Source organism: Telmatherina bonti (assembly GCF_933228915.1).
Source record: "Telmatherina bonti genome assembly, chromosome: 18".
Lineage (NCBI taxonomy): Eukaryota > Metazoa > Chordata > Actinopteri > Atheriniformes > Telmatherinidae > Telmatherina > Telmatherina bonti.
The window spans coordinates 21,255,436-21,273,249 of NC_136616.1; the positions used below are offsets into that span (position 1 = coordinate 21,255,436).

General features: G+C 38.2%; 1 protein-coding gene across 2 annotated transcripts in view; it reads right to left on the reverse strand.

Annotated features, from left to right (window-relative positions):
- Positions 1 to 3,607, reverse strand: part of neurl4 (neuralized E3 ubiquitin protein ligase 4) — a gene marked incomplete at its 5' end in the record, with an annotated part of 20,634 nt that extends 17,027 nt beyond the window's left edge. The window contains one exon of one of the 2 annotated variants that reach the window (XM_079257432.1): positions 3,389 to 3,607. In XM_079257432.1, coding sequence (XP_079113558.1) covers positions 3,389 to 3,607 — 219 coding nt within the window. The remainder of the gene's footprint in view (positions 1 to 3,388) is intronic. The other variant, XM_079257431.1, reaches the window with a different exon arrangement.
- Between the last annotated feature and the right edge of the window lie 14,207 nt (positions 3,608 to 17,814).

Genomic DNA, 17,814 nt, shown 5'->3' on the forward strand with positions numbered 1-17,814 from the left:
ATTTTTGTTGATTTCAATTACAAAAAAAACAACACAGTACCCAGACCATCATTCTGCTGCTATAATGCCCAAGAAGACAAGTAAAAATGTCAATAATAGATAAAGTGATTCCATTTAAAATGTGATGCAACTACTCCTGACTTGCATATGTTACCCTCTTTATCAGCCTGGATAGAAAGACATGAACGGGATACGTTCCATATCCAGGGAGCATTATATGATCCTGCTGAACAAAGCAGTAAACAAAACTGGATATTTATACAAAGATGGCAAAGAATACAAAATAGATCAAGACATCAAATTATTATTTAGGCCTTCTTTAGATCCTTTATACAAACCCTGAACCAGTGATGCAAAGGATAGTGGGACAAAGGCAATATAGCAGTTTGCACATTTACTCACAAGAGACTCTCTTACAAGTTTTAGAGAACTGCAAAATTAATTTGAACTTAAAAAAGTTTTCTTCGGATACCTACAAACAATAGATAATTACTGATGTTCTAGTCAAATCCTATAAAAAGAATAAATGAATAAAAACAAAAAATATATCTGGGTTTTCATAACCAAAAGGAGAATAATGCAGGATATGTTAAAGCAAATACAGTGAAAGAACTGAACACAGAAATATTGCAGTGGGGTCTGTGTTCACTACTCACAAGCTCAAGTGCAGAATATCTGGTTTTTCCATTACACCACATATTAAAAGCAAAGTATCTCAATTTACAGGAACCATGCGGGAGGCTACACAGAAATGCGAGCGTCACATCAAGTTCATCCAAAGCCCCAACATTCAAACCTTTTAGGGAAAACATAAGATTAACGGTGGGCAGACCTGAGATAAGATTTCTAATATTGTTATGGCCCTGTATGTCTTGTATTTAAAGGGGATGTTATCATTAAAGGCTGGTACAGGTGTAAAATACTCCTAATGGCAGTAAATAAACTAACAGGGAAATGGGACAAAACTGGACTCCAACTCTTACTGGATGAAAAGTTAAAGAAATGTAAGCAATGGAAAAGATGATATTCTGCCTGAGGACCAGAGAGTAATAGGAGAAAATGTCTGTGTATATTGAAAGGAGGAGAGGAGGCTTCAAAGTAGACAGTATAAGCACTGGACAGATATATCCTTGTATTACATTCAGAGGAACCCCATGTTTTATGTTTTTACCAGTTTGGTTTTTATAAGTAATGGTTTGTTTCCCCTTGAAAAGAATCTAATAAACTAAAAATTATGTGAAAAAGGATCCAACTACTTTCAATTTTATTACAGATTAATATGCCATTTTTCCCAACATATCCAGTAGCTTAGTGGCTGTCAGCATGTGGGATCTGCAGTCATGCCAGTGGGTGCAACATGATGGAAAAATATTGATTCCTAGGCAGTCGTGATGCATTGTGAGGCTGTTTATGAGAGCCCTTATCAAACAGAGAGCACCACAATGGATGCACATACATGCTGGTAAGACAGATATTTAACTTTACTGGCACTCATGCAGCTCAGATGCCGCCTGTTAAGACAATATAACCAATCTCTCTCTGAGTCTTGGCTGAGAATGTTGTCATTTAAAGGGTGTGCATAGCCCAGCTGGCATTGGCACAGGCTCCGGAGCTGCCATGTTGTTGACAAGCCCCATTGGGTAGCAGAAGCCATTACACCATACAAGCTTTTCTACTCTGATCACAGATCAAATGTAAACACAGGTACGGCATTTAGATAACTATAATCCTAATCCTCGTGTTTACATTTGACATATTTAAGAAGAACCTGCAGTGGAATTTTGCATTAAGATGTTGTTTACAGCATGTTTGTTTAAGCAGTGCTATGAATCAGAAATCTGAATTTCTTGACAAACACAAACAAGCGTGATGTGGAGAAACTGGTAGAAATAGTAAATTAATATATTTATAAAAGAAAATTATAATAAGTAAAAACAAACCTTTTGTAGCGACAATAAGGACTAATGTGGACAGTTACAGAGTTCATGGAAACTATTTAGGACAGCGGTTTTTTCAACCACTGTGCTGTGGCACACTAGTGTGCCATGATAGATCATCAGATGTGCCCTGTGAAATGATCCAATTTCACCTGATTGGTCTAAAAAGCAGCTTTGTGTTCATCCAGGGCCCAGGTGAAAGATAATAACATTTCTTTTTCTTGTGTTTATTTTATTTCTATTCAAGGCAACTTTGACTAGATGGACTTTATATTAATAATATGGGCTTTTTCTTAAAAAACAAAAACAAAAACATTTTGTCTTGTGGTGTGCCTTGGCTCAGAAAAGGTTTAAAAAAGAAACCCGCTGATTTAGGACATGGGAGTGATAAGACAGCTATTGGCTTAGTTGGTTTATTTATTTTCTTTAAAAAACAAGATACCTTTCCTAAAGTTAAATGGCACCAAACGTTCAGTCACAAGACAGAAAAACTGCATATCAATCATTAATTTATGGGTAAAAAGATGGTGTGGTCCCTGCTATGAAAAGCTTCTTTTCAGTGCTAGTTTTGAAGCAAGTTGTGTGTGAATGACTGAGGGGACTGACAGAAAGGTCAAGTTCAGTTCAACCTTTAGATATCATTAACGACAATGATAGGGAGCAACGCAGATTCCTGTCATTTCAGATCAGGGGTAGGCGACTCCCGTCCTGCAAATGTTAGTAGTTTCCCTGCTGCAACACACCTGATTCAAATCAATAGCTAATTAGCAGACTCGTGCAGTTTGATGTGAAGCACTGCACAAGTCTGCTAATTAGGTCTGACATGTGCCAGGTGTGTTGCAGCAGAGAAACTAACATTTGCAGGACTGTGGCACTCGAGCACCGGAGTTGCCCACCCCTGGTTTAGGCTCACAACATCTGAGTCAGTCCAAGAACCAGGTCTGTCAGGGACACTGCAGAGCAACGACCAAGCAGGACACCCCGGGAAAGTGGCTGACAAGCACTGGCTACTTCTAAACAAAGCTACATGCAACAAGGACAGCAGCTTTCCGTCAGTGTTCACACACGACAAATATCCCACAAGGCTATCCCGGACCAGCTTGTTTCCTCTGCTAACAGCTCATTAGCATAGCTAGCAGACGGAACCGAGGGGCTACCGCGAGCCGACTGATCCGTTTAACGTATCTCCAACCGGCGCTTCACAAAGAGTCTCCCAGCTGAATAATATGCTGAAACTAGAATATCTGCGGAGGTAATAGTGGCTGTCAATGGGTGTCAGTCTCCCTGGATAGCAAAGCCCCTCACTGCGGTGACGCGCGCGCGCGCGCGCACACACACACACACACACACACACACACACACACACACACACACACACACACACACACACACCGGCTCGTGCCACCAGCAACACTCCCGCTGCTCGCGCAGGAGGGGCTGCGGTTGTTTACCTTCTTGTCAATGCGGACCGTGAAGACATCCCGGTCTCTCAGCGGCTCCTTGCTGAGCACCAAGCCATGGTTGAACTCCTGGACTGGTTGGTTGCGCCGGGCGGTTCGGTTCGAGTTGGACAGGCCGATCAGCTTTCCGCTCCGCGGATGCAGCTCCGCCGCCATCTTCAGTGGGCGGTCAGTTTTCACGACACTTGGGTTTTGCGACAGTGACGTCATGACAGTCGTGGTGCAATTTAATCGACTGCAACACGTCCATCTCCCAGGTAACAGTGTCATACAACAGAATTGTAAAATGAATAAAACTTATATCTCGTTTTATTGCAGATCTTTGTTCATTTGCTTTAACGTAGTTTAGAATTACGTCATACAAAAACACAAATGTGTGCATAATTGTTAGGTTTTTGTGTTTTGGGTTTTTTTTTCTAAAAGTCAATATGGATTAAAGAAAACAACTAAAATTTATTCTCAACACTTTTAAGATTAATCTATTAAAATAACATTTCATCTGATGGCATCGTTGAACTAAACGGGCCAATAAACAAAGTCATGCATATATATACATTTAATATAAATAACTACAGCTGATCTGGTGCAAAATACAAATTAAACACAAATGATGTTTTGAAGTCCTCCATGTTTGAATGCTCAGGGAGGAAGTATTCCCAGTATTAAAAGGCATAAAATTAATTACTAGCCTAAGACAAAAAAAAAAAAATCAGACACAGGAATTGCAAGTTTAAAATGCATTAAACTCAATAAAATATATCTTTAATTTATCTAGTAAAGTTCTAAGTTTTCTTTTTAAATCAGTCTTTTTATTATAATGTAATCCAAAATTTAAGTAAAATGTTCTCTTTGCACATTTATACCAACTACCCCCCTCATTTTTACAAAAGTATGAACTATTTTTGTAAATGGCAGTCACAATTTTGGTGAAGTCTCAGTTGATCTCGAGTTTGAACACTGACAAACTCAAAAAAAAGAGAAAAATACAAAACTTTTCTAAACTTTTTAGTAAGTTTTAATCAAAACAGGAACATTCAAGTGCTTAAAACTGCAGTTATGTGAAACAAGCAACTAAATATTTAAACAACACGAACTGTGCATATCAATATAACACTGACACAGAGTTAACAGATCTAAAACAAAAGTCATGTTAATTTATAAAAAACTTAGTAAAGTCAATATGATGAACAAAACTACATTTAAACTGGTAATATTTCTCAAACGGAGGTAGGGGGTCTCATTTATGAGACAGAGATAAAAAACAAAAATCAAAGGCTCAAGAACAGATAAGTTATACAGAGATATGACTCACTTAACATTATGCAATTATCAATTAAAATAGCTAGATACATAACATAACATACATACATAACATTTTTTTCATTTAACCACAGTTTTTAGTGGTACAGGGCAATTTAGCAGGATTGTGTTGATGGATCCTCACTTTGGTCCTAGGTGAAGTCCTCTCTACTGTCAGGCACTGCTGGCGGAGATATGTGCTCCTTCTGCAGTTGAGCCTCACTCTCCTAAGGAAGATAGAAGTTTTTGATAAGAAGTTGAGGTTTACAAGCCCACCTTGATACATTACAACCACAGATTTCACTAAAATCTCTTTCTCAAACTATCAGAATAATCTTTGTGTGCACTTTCATTTTGATGAATCTAGCTTAGCTTTTTCTGTACATTCGTACAATAGTGTACATTAGGTTTTTAACTGGATGACACTGGTGAGTTGTTCTGACTTTTAAATTTGGCACCAAATGTAGCAAAAATCTAGATTAAAATCTGATAAGTTAACTTAAATTGACATAAAAGTTGTCATGTTTATGAGGATATGTTGATTCTCAAATAAAATTCTGAAAAGAAAATGCCCATTTAGGTGTGAATTTAAATGCTTTACACTTGATTTTCTCAATAATTAGAACCAATATGCGAACCATCTTTAGGGACAACTTAACAGAAAAGTCATTTAGATTTTTTAAAGAAATCCTGAAAGCTTTACAGCCATTCTTGACATGTTTCTGACTGAACTGCAGTTATACCTCTTTGCTGTCTTCCAGGGCTTGCATGATCGATGCTACGACCAGATTTGCCAGCACAAACTGAGCCAGTATAACAAAAGTTGTAAAGTAAATGGGTGAAAACCAGATGAGAAAGCTCAGGCAGTTGGCGTCATCAGGTCGACATTCCCTCATCGTGTCCTGCAAAGCATAGGGTGAAGCGATTTCGTTGATAACATGTTGTAGTAGCAAAATAAAACCATACTTGGAGTTTGCATGCATGCATGCATGTGCATGAGTGTTCATACTTTCAAGATCCCGCTCCAGTTGTCTCCAGTACACACTTTGTAGAGAGTAAGCAGAGCCATGGGGAAGTTGTTGAAGTTGCTGTGTCGATGTAGCCCCAGACATGGATGATCAAGAGAACACTCTGATCAACACAGGGATAAAGAAAGCAAATGGCCAATGTTGAGTTTTTTATTTGAGTGATGCAATGTCTGCTCTACAATGTCAGTGCAAATATGAAATCCGCCACTGGATCCAGCAGTAAGTTAATATTTTTTTTCCAACGTTTCATGTTCATAGTGTCACTAACCTAACTTGCCAAAGAGCTCCACTCCCAGTACAGCGTAGATGAAAAAGGAGAACATGAAAAGCAGACATATATTCCCAACCTGGAACAAAAGCATATGCTCAATTCTCTGCGTAACAAACCTCATAATCAAGAACCTGAAATCTCAAAGTATTTTTTGCACCTTGAAGGAAAACTAATATTTTAAAACCTTGGTCTTATAATACATAAAATATGTCAATATTTGAAAAAAAAAATACAAAGAAGGATCAAATACGGGACAACTATACCACATGTTTGCCCCCAAGTAAAGTCAGACAGAACCAGACAGACAGAACCTAAAACAGAATATGGTTTGCAATTCTGTCTGACGTTTATGTTTGACTGAAATTTATGTCATAATATGTACACTGTAGATGCAGATTTATGTGTTTATTAGTGACTCAGAATGCAATGGTTACATTTAATAACTAATCTTCATCTGTAAGGTCTGTAGCTGGTCTCTCCCTGAATATCACTACTTTCAGAGCAGCTTTGGAGGATTTGCAAACACTAAATAGTTATCAGCCTGTTGAGGCAGATTCAAATATTTACTTTAGGAATCATAATAAGATATGCAAATGAACCACATTCAGGCATGCATTTTGACCCAACTGTTAAAAATGTGCAATATACTCCACTTTCCTGATGCTGAAACTAATACTTAACACTAACATCAGGTAAATCTGTGTTGAGTTATTTCTCCTGTTTAAAAGTAGCAGCTGGTGTTGTATTACACATCATTAGAAAGCTGAATTAATCACCTTTATAGCAAGGTACAAGTTTTAAGGATAGTGCTTCTGTGAGATGAACAAAATCCCTGCCTGTTGGTACTCAGTTTATTATTGATCCGTTTGAGTGATCAGCGAGCACAGAATGTCATTTTTTTCTTTTGAGATTTAAAACCTAACCATTTCCTTTTTTCATCATTAATCAGGTGTTTAATGACACGTTCTAAGTCAAGACAAACGTAAAACAGTCATCTTTTACTGCTTCACCCAGCTTTTCAAAGGTGAAAGAAAAAGCAAAGCAAAAATGCAAGAGCAGAGAAGTTTTGAACCGCTGGACACAAACCTTAACTACAAATACCTGAACAAGAAAGAAGCGTTAACTTCATACGAAAAAGTTGTGTAAATTAATGAAATGGTGTGTTTTTACCTGAGTTAGAGTCTTTATAATGGTTTTTAACAGGACTCTTATGTTTTTGGCCTTCAGCACTGGAGACAAACAGGAGTTGTTTTAGAAAATCTTCATGTATACACACACACAAACACACCTTTATTACAAGAGAAATGTCTCTTTTCGTTTTGTGCCTGTGTGAGTGTTTGTACCTTGTGCGAGCCTGAGGAGTCTACAGACTCTCAGGATGCTGGGATTGAAAGGAATGGTGCTTGTCATCTTTAAATTGCTGAGAACAATGCTGACGATGGAAATCAAGATGATGGCAATGTCCAGGAGGTTCCAGCTAAACATACAAATATTGTCAGGGACTCAGAGCACAAAAAAAGAGAAAAACAGCAACTCCACTCATTCCAGTGTATTACCTGTCTTTTATGGACTTCACTACACCAAATGCCACAAGTTTCACCTGGACCTCAATGATCATAATGATCAAAAACGCATAGTTGGAGTACTCTATGATTTTGGTTATAACCTAAATAAACACACACATGCAGCATTGTTACAACCATGTTGCAGGGTTCAAGTTAATTCAGGCTTTGATCTGTCAGTGGTGAGTGTATGCATGTCTGTGTTACCTTGGGCTGGTTATAGTGCTCGAATGCCATTATGAAAACATTGATGACAATGATGACAGTGATAAACAGATCCAGGGCCCTACTGGTACACAACTTGTATAACAGGTGTTGGATCTTGGAGCAGCCTGTAATAGACGCGGTTTTCTCTTTCTCTAAATAAAATAAACATGTAAGGCACAAAGATATTTAAAATATGCAAAAACTGGAAAATATACATCACTTGATACTTTTAGAGTTGCTTTCATTCATAGATGTAAAAAAAAAAGAAACCTACTAATGCTAATGTAAGTCAGCTGTTTGTTTGGCCTTACCAGCTGACTTCCTTTTAGTCTCCTGCCCTTTGCGCTCAGGTTTTTTGTTTCCCAGCTCTTTGTCCTCATTTTTCTCCTTCAGCTGACAATTGTGAAAGGTCTCCACCATCACACCGATGAACATGTCCAGCAAAAAGAAGCTCATCACCACAAAGAAGATGAAATAAGACATCATCCATTTGTTGTAGTTTGTAATAGGCTGTAAGAAATGAGGGAGGGCAAATCAAGGTTAAGGTCAGATTTGGAATAGAATGATACATCGTTTTTTTGTTTTTCTTTTTAAGCCAAAAAGATCCTTTAAAAGAAATAATGAATCAAACAGCTATTTTGAGTATGTGCTGTCAGAAAAGGCTCTGGAAAGGCCCCTATTGATGGTCTTCTATCTCTGTAGTTATTGTGGTGAATTATGTAGTATTATGGTGATGAATATTGGATAATACTTGGCTCAATTTCCATCTCTGGGAATAATAAGTGCACAAAATACCTGCTGGTCAACTCCTACAGTGTCCAGGCCGTCATACATGAGGTTCACCCAGCCATCCTTGGAGAACATCACAAACAGGGAGAGCAGAGCCTGAATGGAAAACAGATAGAACAGACTGGTCAGTGTCCACTAAGTCTGCAGGAAAAAATAATAATATCATAACCTTTGAATGGAATATCAGTAAAGACTAAGTAATACAAAAAGTCCTTATTATATTCAAGGAAATTGATGGATGAAAATCCCTTGAGAGCAACTCCGCTCATTCCAGTGTACTACCACAAGTTTCAATAACACATTTCAAGCTGTGATAAACTTCCAAAATAGCAAAGATTTATGCTCCAGGCCTTGTGGCGAAAGTGTGGATTGATAAAAATAAATCTGAGAATGGGTTCCATGATTTTATCACAAAGAGTTCAAGGACTTATGAAAAAATGTCAGTGTGTCTGGGTTACATTTAGAAATATTTATTAATTTGCTCAGATATATGTTGTGCTGTCAGATCTGATGAGGGTGTGTAAATTCCTTGTCCATTAAATGCATTTTCTCCTCATACATTTTTCTAATGAAAATGACCTTTTAGTGTCCATGTTCAAATGATTTGTTACTTGTTATAAATGGGTCAAATATAGTTAACTGGATTGCAAGAATTGATCTGATACTTGGACCTGCTACTGGGCTCCGAAAACGGTGTGTCAGTCAGGGAGATACAGGAAATGTGTTTTCAGTGAGGCGTCTCATTTCTAACCAGACTGCTGCATTGGGTTCATGTTCTGATTTTATATATTAAGTTTCAGTTTGAATGTAACGTGAGATGGCGTCAGTGCTAACTTGCATCCTTTTCTTTCTGGGACTGCTAAACTTCAGTCCATACCTGCAGCATGTTGTCAAAGTTGTACTCCTTCCGCACCCAGTGGTAGTTGGCTGCCAGACAGTCTGACTTGTTGACAATCTTGCTTATATCCTCACCCACACAGTGAAAGAACTTCCCTTTAAACAACTAAAGACACAGTTTTATCTTTTAACGCAGTCCTGAAAGCATCTGTTATTTCCATAAAGAGGTATTTGTCTGAGTAGTAACTGTGACCACCTGGCTAAGTGCTGTCGATCAGAAAGATTAATCAAGATGAAAAAAAGATTAAAAAAAAAAAAAGTATCTGCCTTACCTGTATGCCAAGAATGCCAAAGAAGAAGAAGAAGACGCAGCAGATAAGTACGATGTTGCTAATTGGTTTCACAGATGCTGTCAGAGATTCCACAGCCAACTTCAACTTTGATGATAGTTTAATCATCCTTGATCACAAAAACATAAACAAGTAAGTATTTGTTGGACTCAGTGTATGTATCTGAGGATACAAATTGACACAATAAGGAAGCAGAACTGAGATGAGATGCTACTAAAATGTAGACACAAAAAACCCAAATATAATACCTAAGTGGGCGGAGTGCTCGAAGCAGGCGAAAGACTTTGAGAATGCTAAGTATCTGAGCATCTTTGTGAGCCACCACTGTGATCCAGATTTGGATTACGGAGATGATCACCAATGAACCGTCCAACATGTTCCAAGGGGATCGGAAGTAGCTTGATTTTCCAATGATCAAACCCAATGCTATGACCTGTTGTCAAATAAAAACAGCTCTTTAAATCACTGACACATTGAAAACCAACGGATTCTTAGAGCGATACTGAAACCAAACTTTTGATTTTTCGGATGACACAAGACACGTTCACCTTCATGAACATCTCCACAAAGGAAACAAAGGAAAACAAATAAAAGGCCACGTCCAGGATCAGTCGTTCCTAAAATGCACAAAATGTTCCATTTTTGACCTTGTGTTTTTTCAACAGTACTCATGTCACACAATTTATTTTTCTCATGAAATTCTTCAAGCTTGACTTTGAATAGTTTAATCTACATTTGGTGTGTTTTCTTTGAGTATTTGGTTGTCTCACCGTGCTGTTTGGATGTATGTCTGGCCTCTCCATAGCTATGCTGACGCAACTCAGCATAATGAAGACGCCAATCACAATGTCAAAGAGCCTGTGTGAAACAGTATTGCAGCACTTTGTGCGGAACCTGACAACACACACATGTACATATTTTCATTAAAATGGCAGTAATCAGATACATGAAAAAAACAAAAAAAAAGATCATTTAAGAAAGGAAAACCTGCTTATGGACAAAGTAATTTTTTCTTCCTATAAAACGGTTTAAAAAAAAACACCTTTGACTTTGGGTTATTGAGAATGGTTGAAAAATATCCAATTAGGCATAATTATAAGCACCCAAATCAATTAAAATGTAAGTGAAATCAGTTCAAACAACCAGCATTTGAATAAAGATGAAAACAAGAAGAAGAGTGCCACAAACATGCAGATAAAGTGACTTTTCTGAATACACAACAGAAAGAAAGACAGCCGCATAAAACCACAGTTGAAGTGATTAAATGTGAGCAAGACTTACTTGTTATTGGGAGACAGTATGTAGAATGACCAGTGTTCATGGTTTTTGCACCAAATTAGCACTCTCCAGATCAGGTTTAAGGATCTCTGCAAGATACAGCAGTTGTACATCAGTCAGCCTGACTTCATTCATCAACATAATAATCTCAAAAAGCACAAGCAGGCCCATCTTTGCATCCATAGTTGTGACACTCCTTGTATGATTCAGATAATCAAAAGTAAAATATTCTGAAAGCTTGTTCTTTCTTTGCACAGTGTAAAACAAAGAAGTTCTGTCAACGGTGCTGAATAAATGGTAAAACCTTTCTTTGATCTCATCACTTGCTCTGCCATTAACACTCCTTTGGAAAAAAAAAGCTTCACCAATGATTGTTCATCAAACTCAAAGACTTTAAAAGCTATATTCTCAGAAACTTACACTTTTCCGGTTGGTATCTTCAGAATCCTCCTCATGGAAACTCATTTTGGCAAGAAAGTTCCTGGGCTCAGTGTTAGGATCACTTTGTATGACTGTACTCTAGACAAAACATGAACAAAGTGTGTGAGAAAAACATGTGTGAGAAATGTCTTTGATTCAGCTGCACCCCAAGTCTCTGCATGAAACACTGAAATGTGTCCAGGTAGGAAATTAGAAAGCCGTTCATCTTTAGAGCCTCAGAGTAGAAAACAAAAACTTACATCTTCAGGGGTGGAGCCCGATGAACTGGAACTTATGAAGAGAGAGGCATTTTCATTGGATGTGTCGGAGCACTTTTAGAGGAACAGCAGAAAAAAAAAAAAAAGTGTTTGTTTTGTTTTTATTTATAGGTGCATACAGGTGTTTCTGTGGGCTGAACTGAAAAAGCCATGATAGATTAACGGATTAAAATGACATCAGATCCATACCTGAGTCTGGAAGTTCTCAACCACAATCCCTACAAGGACATTCAGGAGAACATTTTTTCCAAGCAAAATGATGGCCACAAAGTACAGTGCAGACCACGGAGAGGTGGAAGCCATGATGTCGTACAGCACCAGATTCCAGTCTTCTGTGGTCAGAACCTGACTCAGTGGAAGCAAAACAGAAAAAAAAAAAAAGCAAAAAAAAAAAAGGATTAACAAAAATGGTCAGTGATGGTTTATGATGATGGCACAAATTAGAAGTTCAAAAGCTAACCTGGAACACCGTCACCATGGACCAGAGCAATGAGTCAAAGTTTTGTCTGTTGTCGATGAAATCTTCATTTTGAGGGAGCTGGGTGAGCTGAAGGCCAAACAGGTGCATACCCATCACACTGCAAAGAGGCAGCAGAGTCACTCAGATGTTCCCAGGATAATCACCGTAAGAAAGCAGCATTTTTGTGTCACAATCAGGTATGTGTGTGTGTGTGTGCACATGCCTGAAGATGAAGATGAAAAAGAGCATTAGCCAGCACAGCGTGGATGCCTCTTTCATGGTTCTCCATAGCACCATCAGCTGTTTCCTCAGGTGGGGCATGAAGTGAAGCAGCTTCACAAAGCGCAGCACACGAAATGCGCGCGCAACCGACAGCCTGCCGTCAGCTTGTGAACCTTCTTCCCAAAAGCTGAGAGACACAAACAACTACATATCAACATGCTGCACTGTTACAATTTCTTCCCAAATACGGAAGAAAAAACAACCTTTGCTACATGGCAAGTCTACTCCAGTATTCTGATTTTATTCACATTTTGGAAATGAACTTTTACCCCAAAATAGAGCAAAGTCAAACATCGAAGTTGCATGAATACCTGATGATGACGATGACGAAGTCAAAGAGGTTTCCCTGATCCGCAAAGTACTTAATTCGAAACACAAGCAGCTTCAAGACCATCTCGACTGCAAACACTAGTGTGAAAATCAAGTTACACACTCGTAGTGCAATGGTCATTTCCTCGGGCTGCAGGGAGAAAATATGGAGAGAATGAGGGAAAAAAAGGATGAAAATGCAGAGACAGCTTCAACAGATTTCTGCTTTTTCAAATATTTCAAGTTTTCTTTCACCTGTTCATGGTGTTCCACAGCCATGGTGATGATATTGAGAAAAATTGTAACCATGATCCCGTTTGCGAAGGCATTGCTCTTTACCATCTTCCCGATTTTCTTAAGCAGAAGATGCCAGAAATTCACCTGGAAGATAAAGGAACTGGGTTTTATGATGTCTGGTTGTTTAGCAGTGGCACTGTAACCAGTTGCGTTTTAGTCTCACTTTGTCCTCCTTGTCAGTACTGGATGAACTGTAACACATTCTGCAATAAAAGCAATGAAAGGTCAATTGGAAACAGAGGAAACTAAACTCTGAAATGACTCAGTTTTAATGAATTACAATGTGCAATACTGCATAAGCAGCTAGCCCAGAATCTAACCTGTTTATGCATCCATCCAGCCGCCTGATGAACTTGTAGAAGTAGTGTTTGAGGTCAGTCACAGAGCCATGCGCCTTTTTTCTGCCTTTAATCATGGCCTCTGAAAAATGGGAGGCGATGACAACTGCGCCAGTGTTCATCAAAATGAATGCACCCACCTTGTGAGGAAGCAAAAGGTGAAATGTGACCTGAACTAAATTCATTCACATAAAACTCTGCACAGCAGATGTAAAAGGGTGAGACACATGTTCAGATAAGTTATAGTTCTGTTACATTTCTAATAATTGTAACAGATTTGTAACTTTGGTATATGCTCAGTGACTTAATCTGCTGATTTTTTTTTTCTTTTTTTCAGGAAACAAACCTAAAGATCAACATAAGAGCCACATGTGCATGCTGTGGACAATCAGGTTCTCATAGACTATGCTTCAAATCTCTGAAAAATATTATGACTGCAGGATATAAGTGGTGGAACTAAGGGAAGAGTAAAAGAAGAGTTTAATGACAAAGCAGGGGATTTAATTCAACACACAACAACCATAAAACTGATAAATGTTGGCCCTATATATTTGGTTCAGACATGAGATTAATTAAAACTTTTGTGGTAACCCTTCTCCAGCACAAAAAAGCAAAGCAAAATACTCATCAAGAAATAATTCATACTTTTGTATTTAGTTATTCATTAAGGCAGTCAAATTTTTATTTTTATTTTCATTTTATTCTATTTCATTTTATTTTTTGATTTGGCAGTATTGCTGGGAAATACTGAGATTTTCTAACGAAACATCAAGACAAGTGGGTACTTACATTAGTCATAGCTACAAAAGGTGCAAAACACCAGATTGCATGAGTGTCCATCACGTAGTACATTATATCTGTCCAACCTTCAAGGGTGATAACCTGGGGGTAGAAAGAGCAGCAAAAGTCATCAGTCTTCAGAAAGCTGCAGCTAGATCAAGACAAAGATAGATTTCAATAATAATAATAGGTTTCAATAAAATTAACTTAGTGGAAAGAACTTCATTTTTATCAAGTTGTTATTGATATTCATCTAAAATAAGTGGACAACAAAAGGTTGGATAAATGAAGGTACTGGAGCTTAAGCAACATAAATGACAGGATTTTTAGTACAGCAAACAGAAATTACTTTTAAAATTATATTTTAAAAACTTAATAAAAATATTTTTAAAATACTTGTTAACCAGTTATTCGCATGACGCACACACACATACACACAGACAAATTGTAAGGTTTATAGCCAGGGATGAAGAATTTGAAATTTATTTCATGACAATTTTCCAGTCATACAAACTAAAATGTCTCTAAAAGTATCTTTTTTTTCTTTCTTTTTTTTTTTTACTTTTTTTCTCTTGTTGTCATAATGAAAAATACTTTAGTTCTTTTTAAAGAGTATTATTAAAAAAAAATACATTTCTATCTTCAATGGTATGATTGTGCAGGCAGCTGCTGCAACATAACAGAGAGGTTAGTTTGCCAAAAACCACACACAGACACACAAACAGATACACACACAGCAAGTTCCTGCTGCAACGTAGCTGAAAGACCCATTTAAGTTTGTCAGTGTAAGTTAAGGTCAACTTAAAATAATCATATGTAATGAAAATCAAAAAAAGAATTTGTAAATCATCACTTCTGATTCACTCTGAGTGCAAGTTACTTCTGCACTGACATCACACTCAGATTTATTCTGTATATCTATTTATTTCATCTAAGTTCTACTAATTGTTTAACTCAAGTTCCAAAAAATACATTTTTTGAGGCAACGACTTTGTATAATTTCTTTGGTTAGATTTTACAATTTACCTGGTAGACAGTGATCCATGCATACCCAATGTTGTCAAAGCCGATAGATCCCCTGTTGGGGTTCGGACCATCAGGGCGACAGACATTGTAGAAGAGGTTCCAGTTCACACAGTCTCCATCATTGGGCCCAGCAGTCGCAGCGACTCCCCAGTTACCAGGTTTATATTGGTGAGGAGCAGCTAGTGTGCAGACTTTCCCATCCTCCTTGTAAGCCGGCACATCACTGCAGTGCCGATTCCCAGATGAGCTGTCATCTGAACAGATGAACGAGGCTCTTTCACCAGCGATGCCAAGAAAATATGGACTCAGTGACAAGTTGTACATTCTGGATTTAAAGAAAGGAAAAAAACAGACAAAAATACATTGACTACAGATGCAAGAGAGGTATTTCCAATGTTCTGTCAATGTCTCTAGCAGATGTGATCTCCCAGATGTGAGATTTCAGATAACTGGTCACGGAAACAACAAGCAGTTTAAAGGCCCCGTCTTCTTTCCTGGGAACTTGCAGATGAATATTAGGCTTCGAACTATATTTTCACTGTTTAACTTGACAGCTTTCAAGTCAAAACTCTGCAGCCTGGAAAGAAAACTGAAGGAGCACACCAGACATTACTTACGAGATGATGTCCTCTCCCAGGAAGCAGCGGTTGTGTAGCTGTCCAGCCCACAAGCTAACGCCCACAACAGCAAAAATGTGGATCACAAACATGAGCAAGAACAAGATGTGTCCAAGCATGGGCAGGGTGTCAATGAGTATGGACATCAACTGCTTCATACCTGCACAGATGAACATGAGAGAATCAATTCAAGTTATCATACACTGTTGCCAGATAGCTTTTAAAACTGTTGATCTTCTAGATAGAAATGTGCAACCACTTAAAGGTTTTCGTGAGAGACTGACATCATCCCAGATTTAAATGAAAAAAAATCTTTGGTCTAAATAATGAAATAGTTCAGTCTTTGAAAATATGAGATAATACAGAGAGAGCAGCCTCTATTCTCCTACAAAGTTCTGTAAATAATCAGTTTTCCGACTGACTTGGCACTCTGCTGATAAGTCTCATTGGCTTGAGAGAATGGCCAACTTCCAAGTGGACTCCAAGGGCAACAAGGAAGAAGTCCAACAACCTGAGGAGACAGTTGCAGACAGAAACAAAAAGAGCACTTTAATTCTGATTTCTTGCATATACAAAATTTTTCACTGATTTCTTCCAGTCTTTATACATTTGTGGTTGAAAGGCTTGGAAAAGTTGGATACTAACTCTGCGAGGATGATCAACACGTCCAGCTTGTGCCATCTGCTCGCAATGTAGCTGACCCTATGGCCAAACACACCCAGGGCCACCATTTTGATGAGCATTTCCACAATGAAGTACACAAAGACAAAAGCTTCAAATACCTAGTCAAATAAAATGACAAATGCATCAGATTGACACTTTAGTGAAACCAGAGCACTTATCATATAGCATGCAATGTTAAAACTGAGCCAGCCTCATTTGTGTTTGATGTTGTCGTTATCTTTCTCAAACATGTAGCCCAGCAGGCTGAACACAGTAAAATGTTGCAATGATCCAACCAGATAACCTGGAACTGAAGCAGTAGAGCACAACCTAAACAGAACTTTGTTGTGCTTTACTGAGATTCAGTTTACCACCTCTGAAATGACGCAGGGCTTCACACTAACCTCCTGCTGCCAGCTCTCCTCTTGTCCAGGCTGGTACAAGCCCTGAATCACACAACTCAGTAGGGTGACAAGCAAAGAGATCCAGTTCAACCATGTGGAAGATGTTAAGGCCGAAAACACATTGGAGGTTAGAAGCTTACAAACCAAAGGCACTTACTGCAGCTGCCTGATGTCTCTCTCTTTTTTTTATTCTTTAAAAAATAGCTTATTTATTTTCACTCAGAAACATTTGGTTATTGATACCTGGTCTCACCAAGTGCAGCATTTTGTAACAGCATGAAAGGATATGGTTTGAAGAAGACATTTAAGCACCATCTACGGAGTTTTGAAGTCTGATGCAAACACAGGAAAACCACCGGTGCCAAGTCTGGATAAATTATTGGGTGATCTTCGTCATTCTGGATGGTGGAAGGCTGCTCCCTGCCTGCCTCACAGTTCTCTAGAGGGAGCGACACGCTGTGCTGGACCTCTCTCTGATGTTCAGTATTTTCCATCAATACCGAGGCTTACAAATACTCTGTAGACATGAAGACATGATAAGGCGTTTAAGGGAAGAAAATAAATCTGATTTAATGTAATCTGTAGTTAAATGTTAATTGAACGTTTCATATATAAAAAAACACAAACAGATACCATGTTGCCAAGCATGAATGACACTACCAATAAGGAACCATGCTTGAAAGGATTCAAGGTTAAACTGTTGCTGTGACATTTAACACTTTAAATTGAGGTGGTATTTGAGTCCCTGACCTTTTCAGCCCTAGTATACGTCTGTTAGGTCAGTGATACACATGTGAATTTTTACATCTGAATGTCTCAGCAACGGTTTATAAACCTTGAAACTCGCCATCAGCCAGCAAACACTGAAGATGGTTTCAGTTCAGCTGTTTTCTGTTTCTGAAATATCTCTTCAAGAATGACA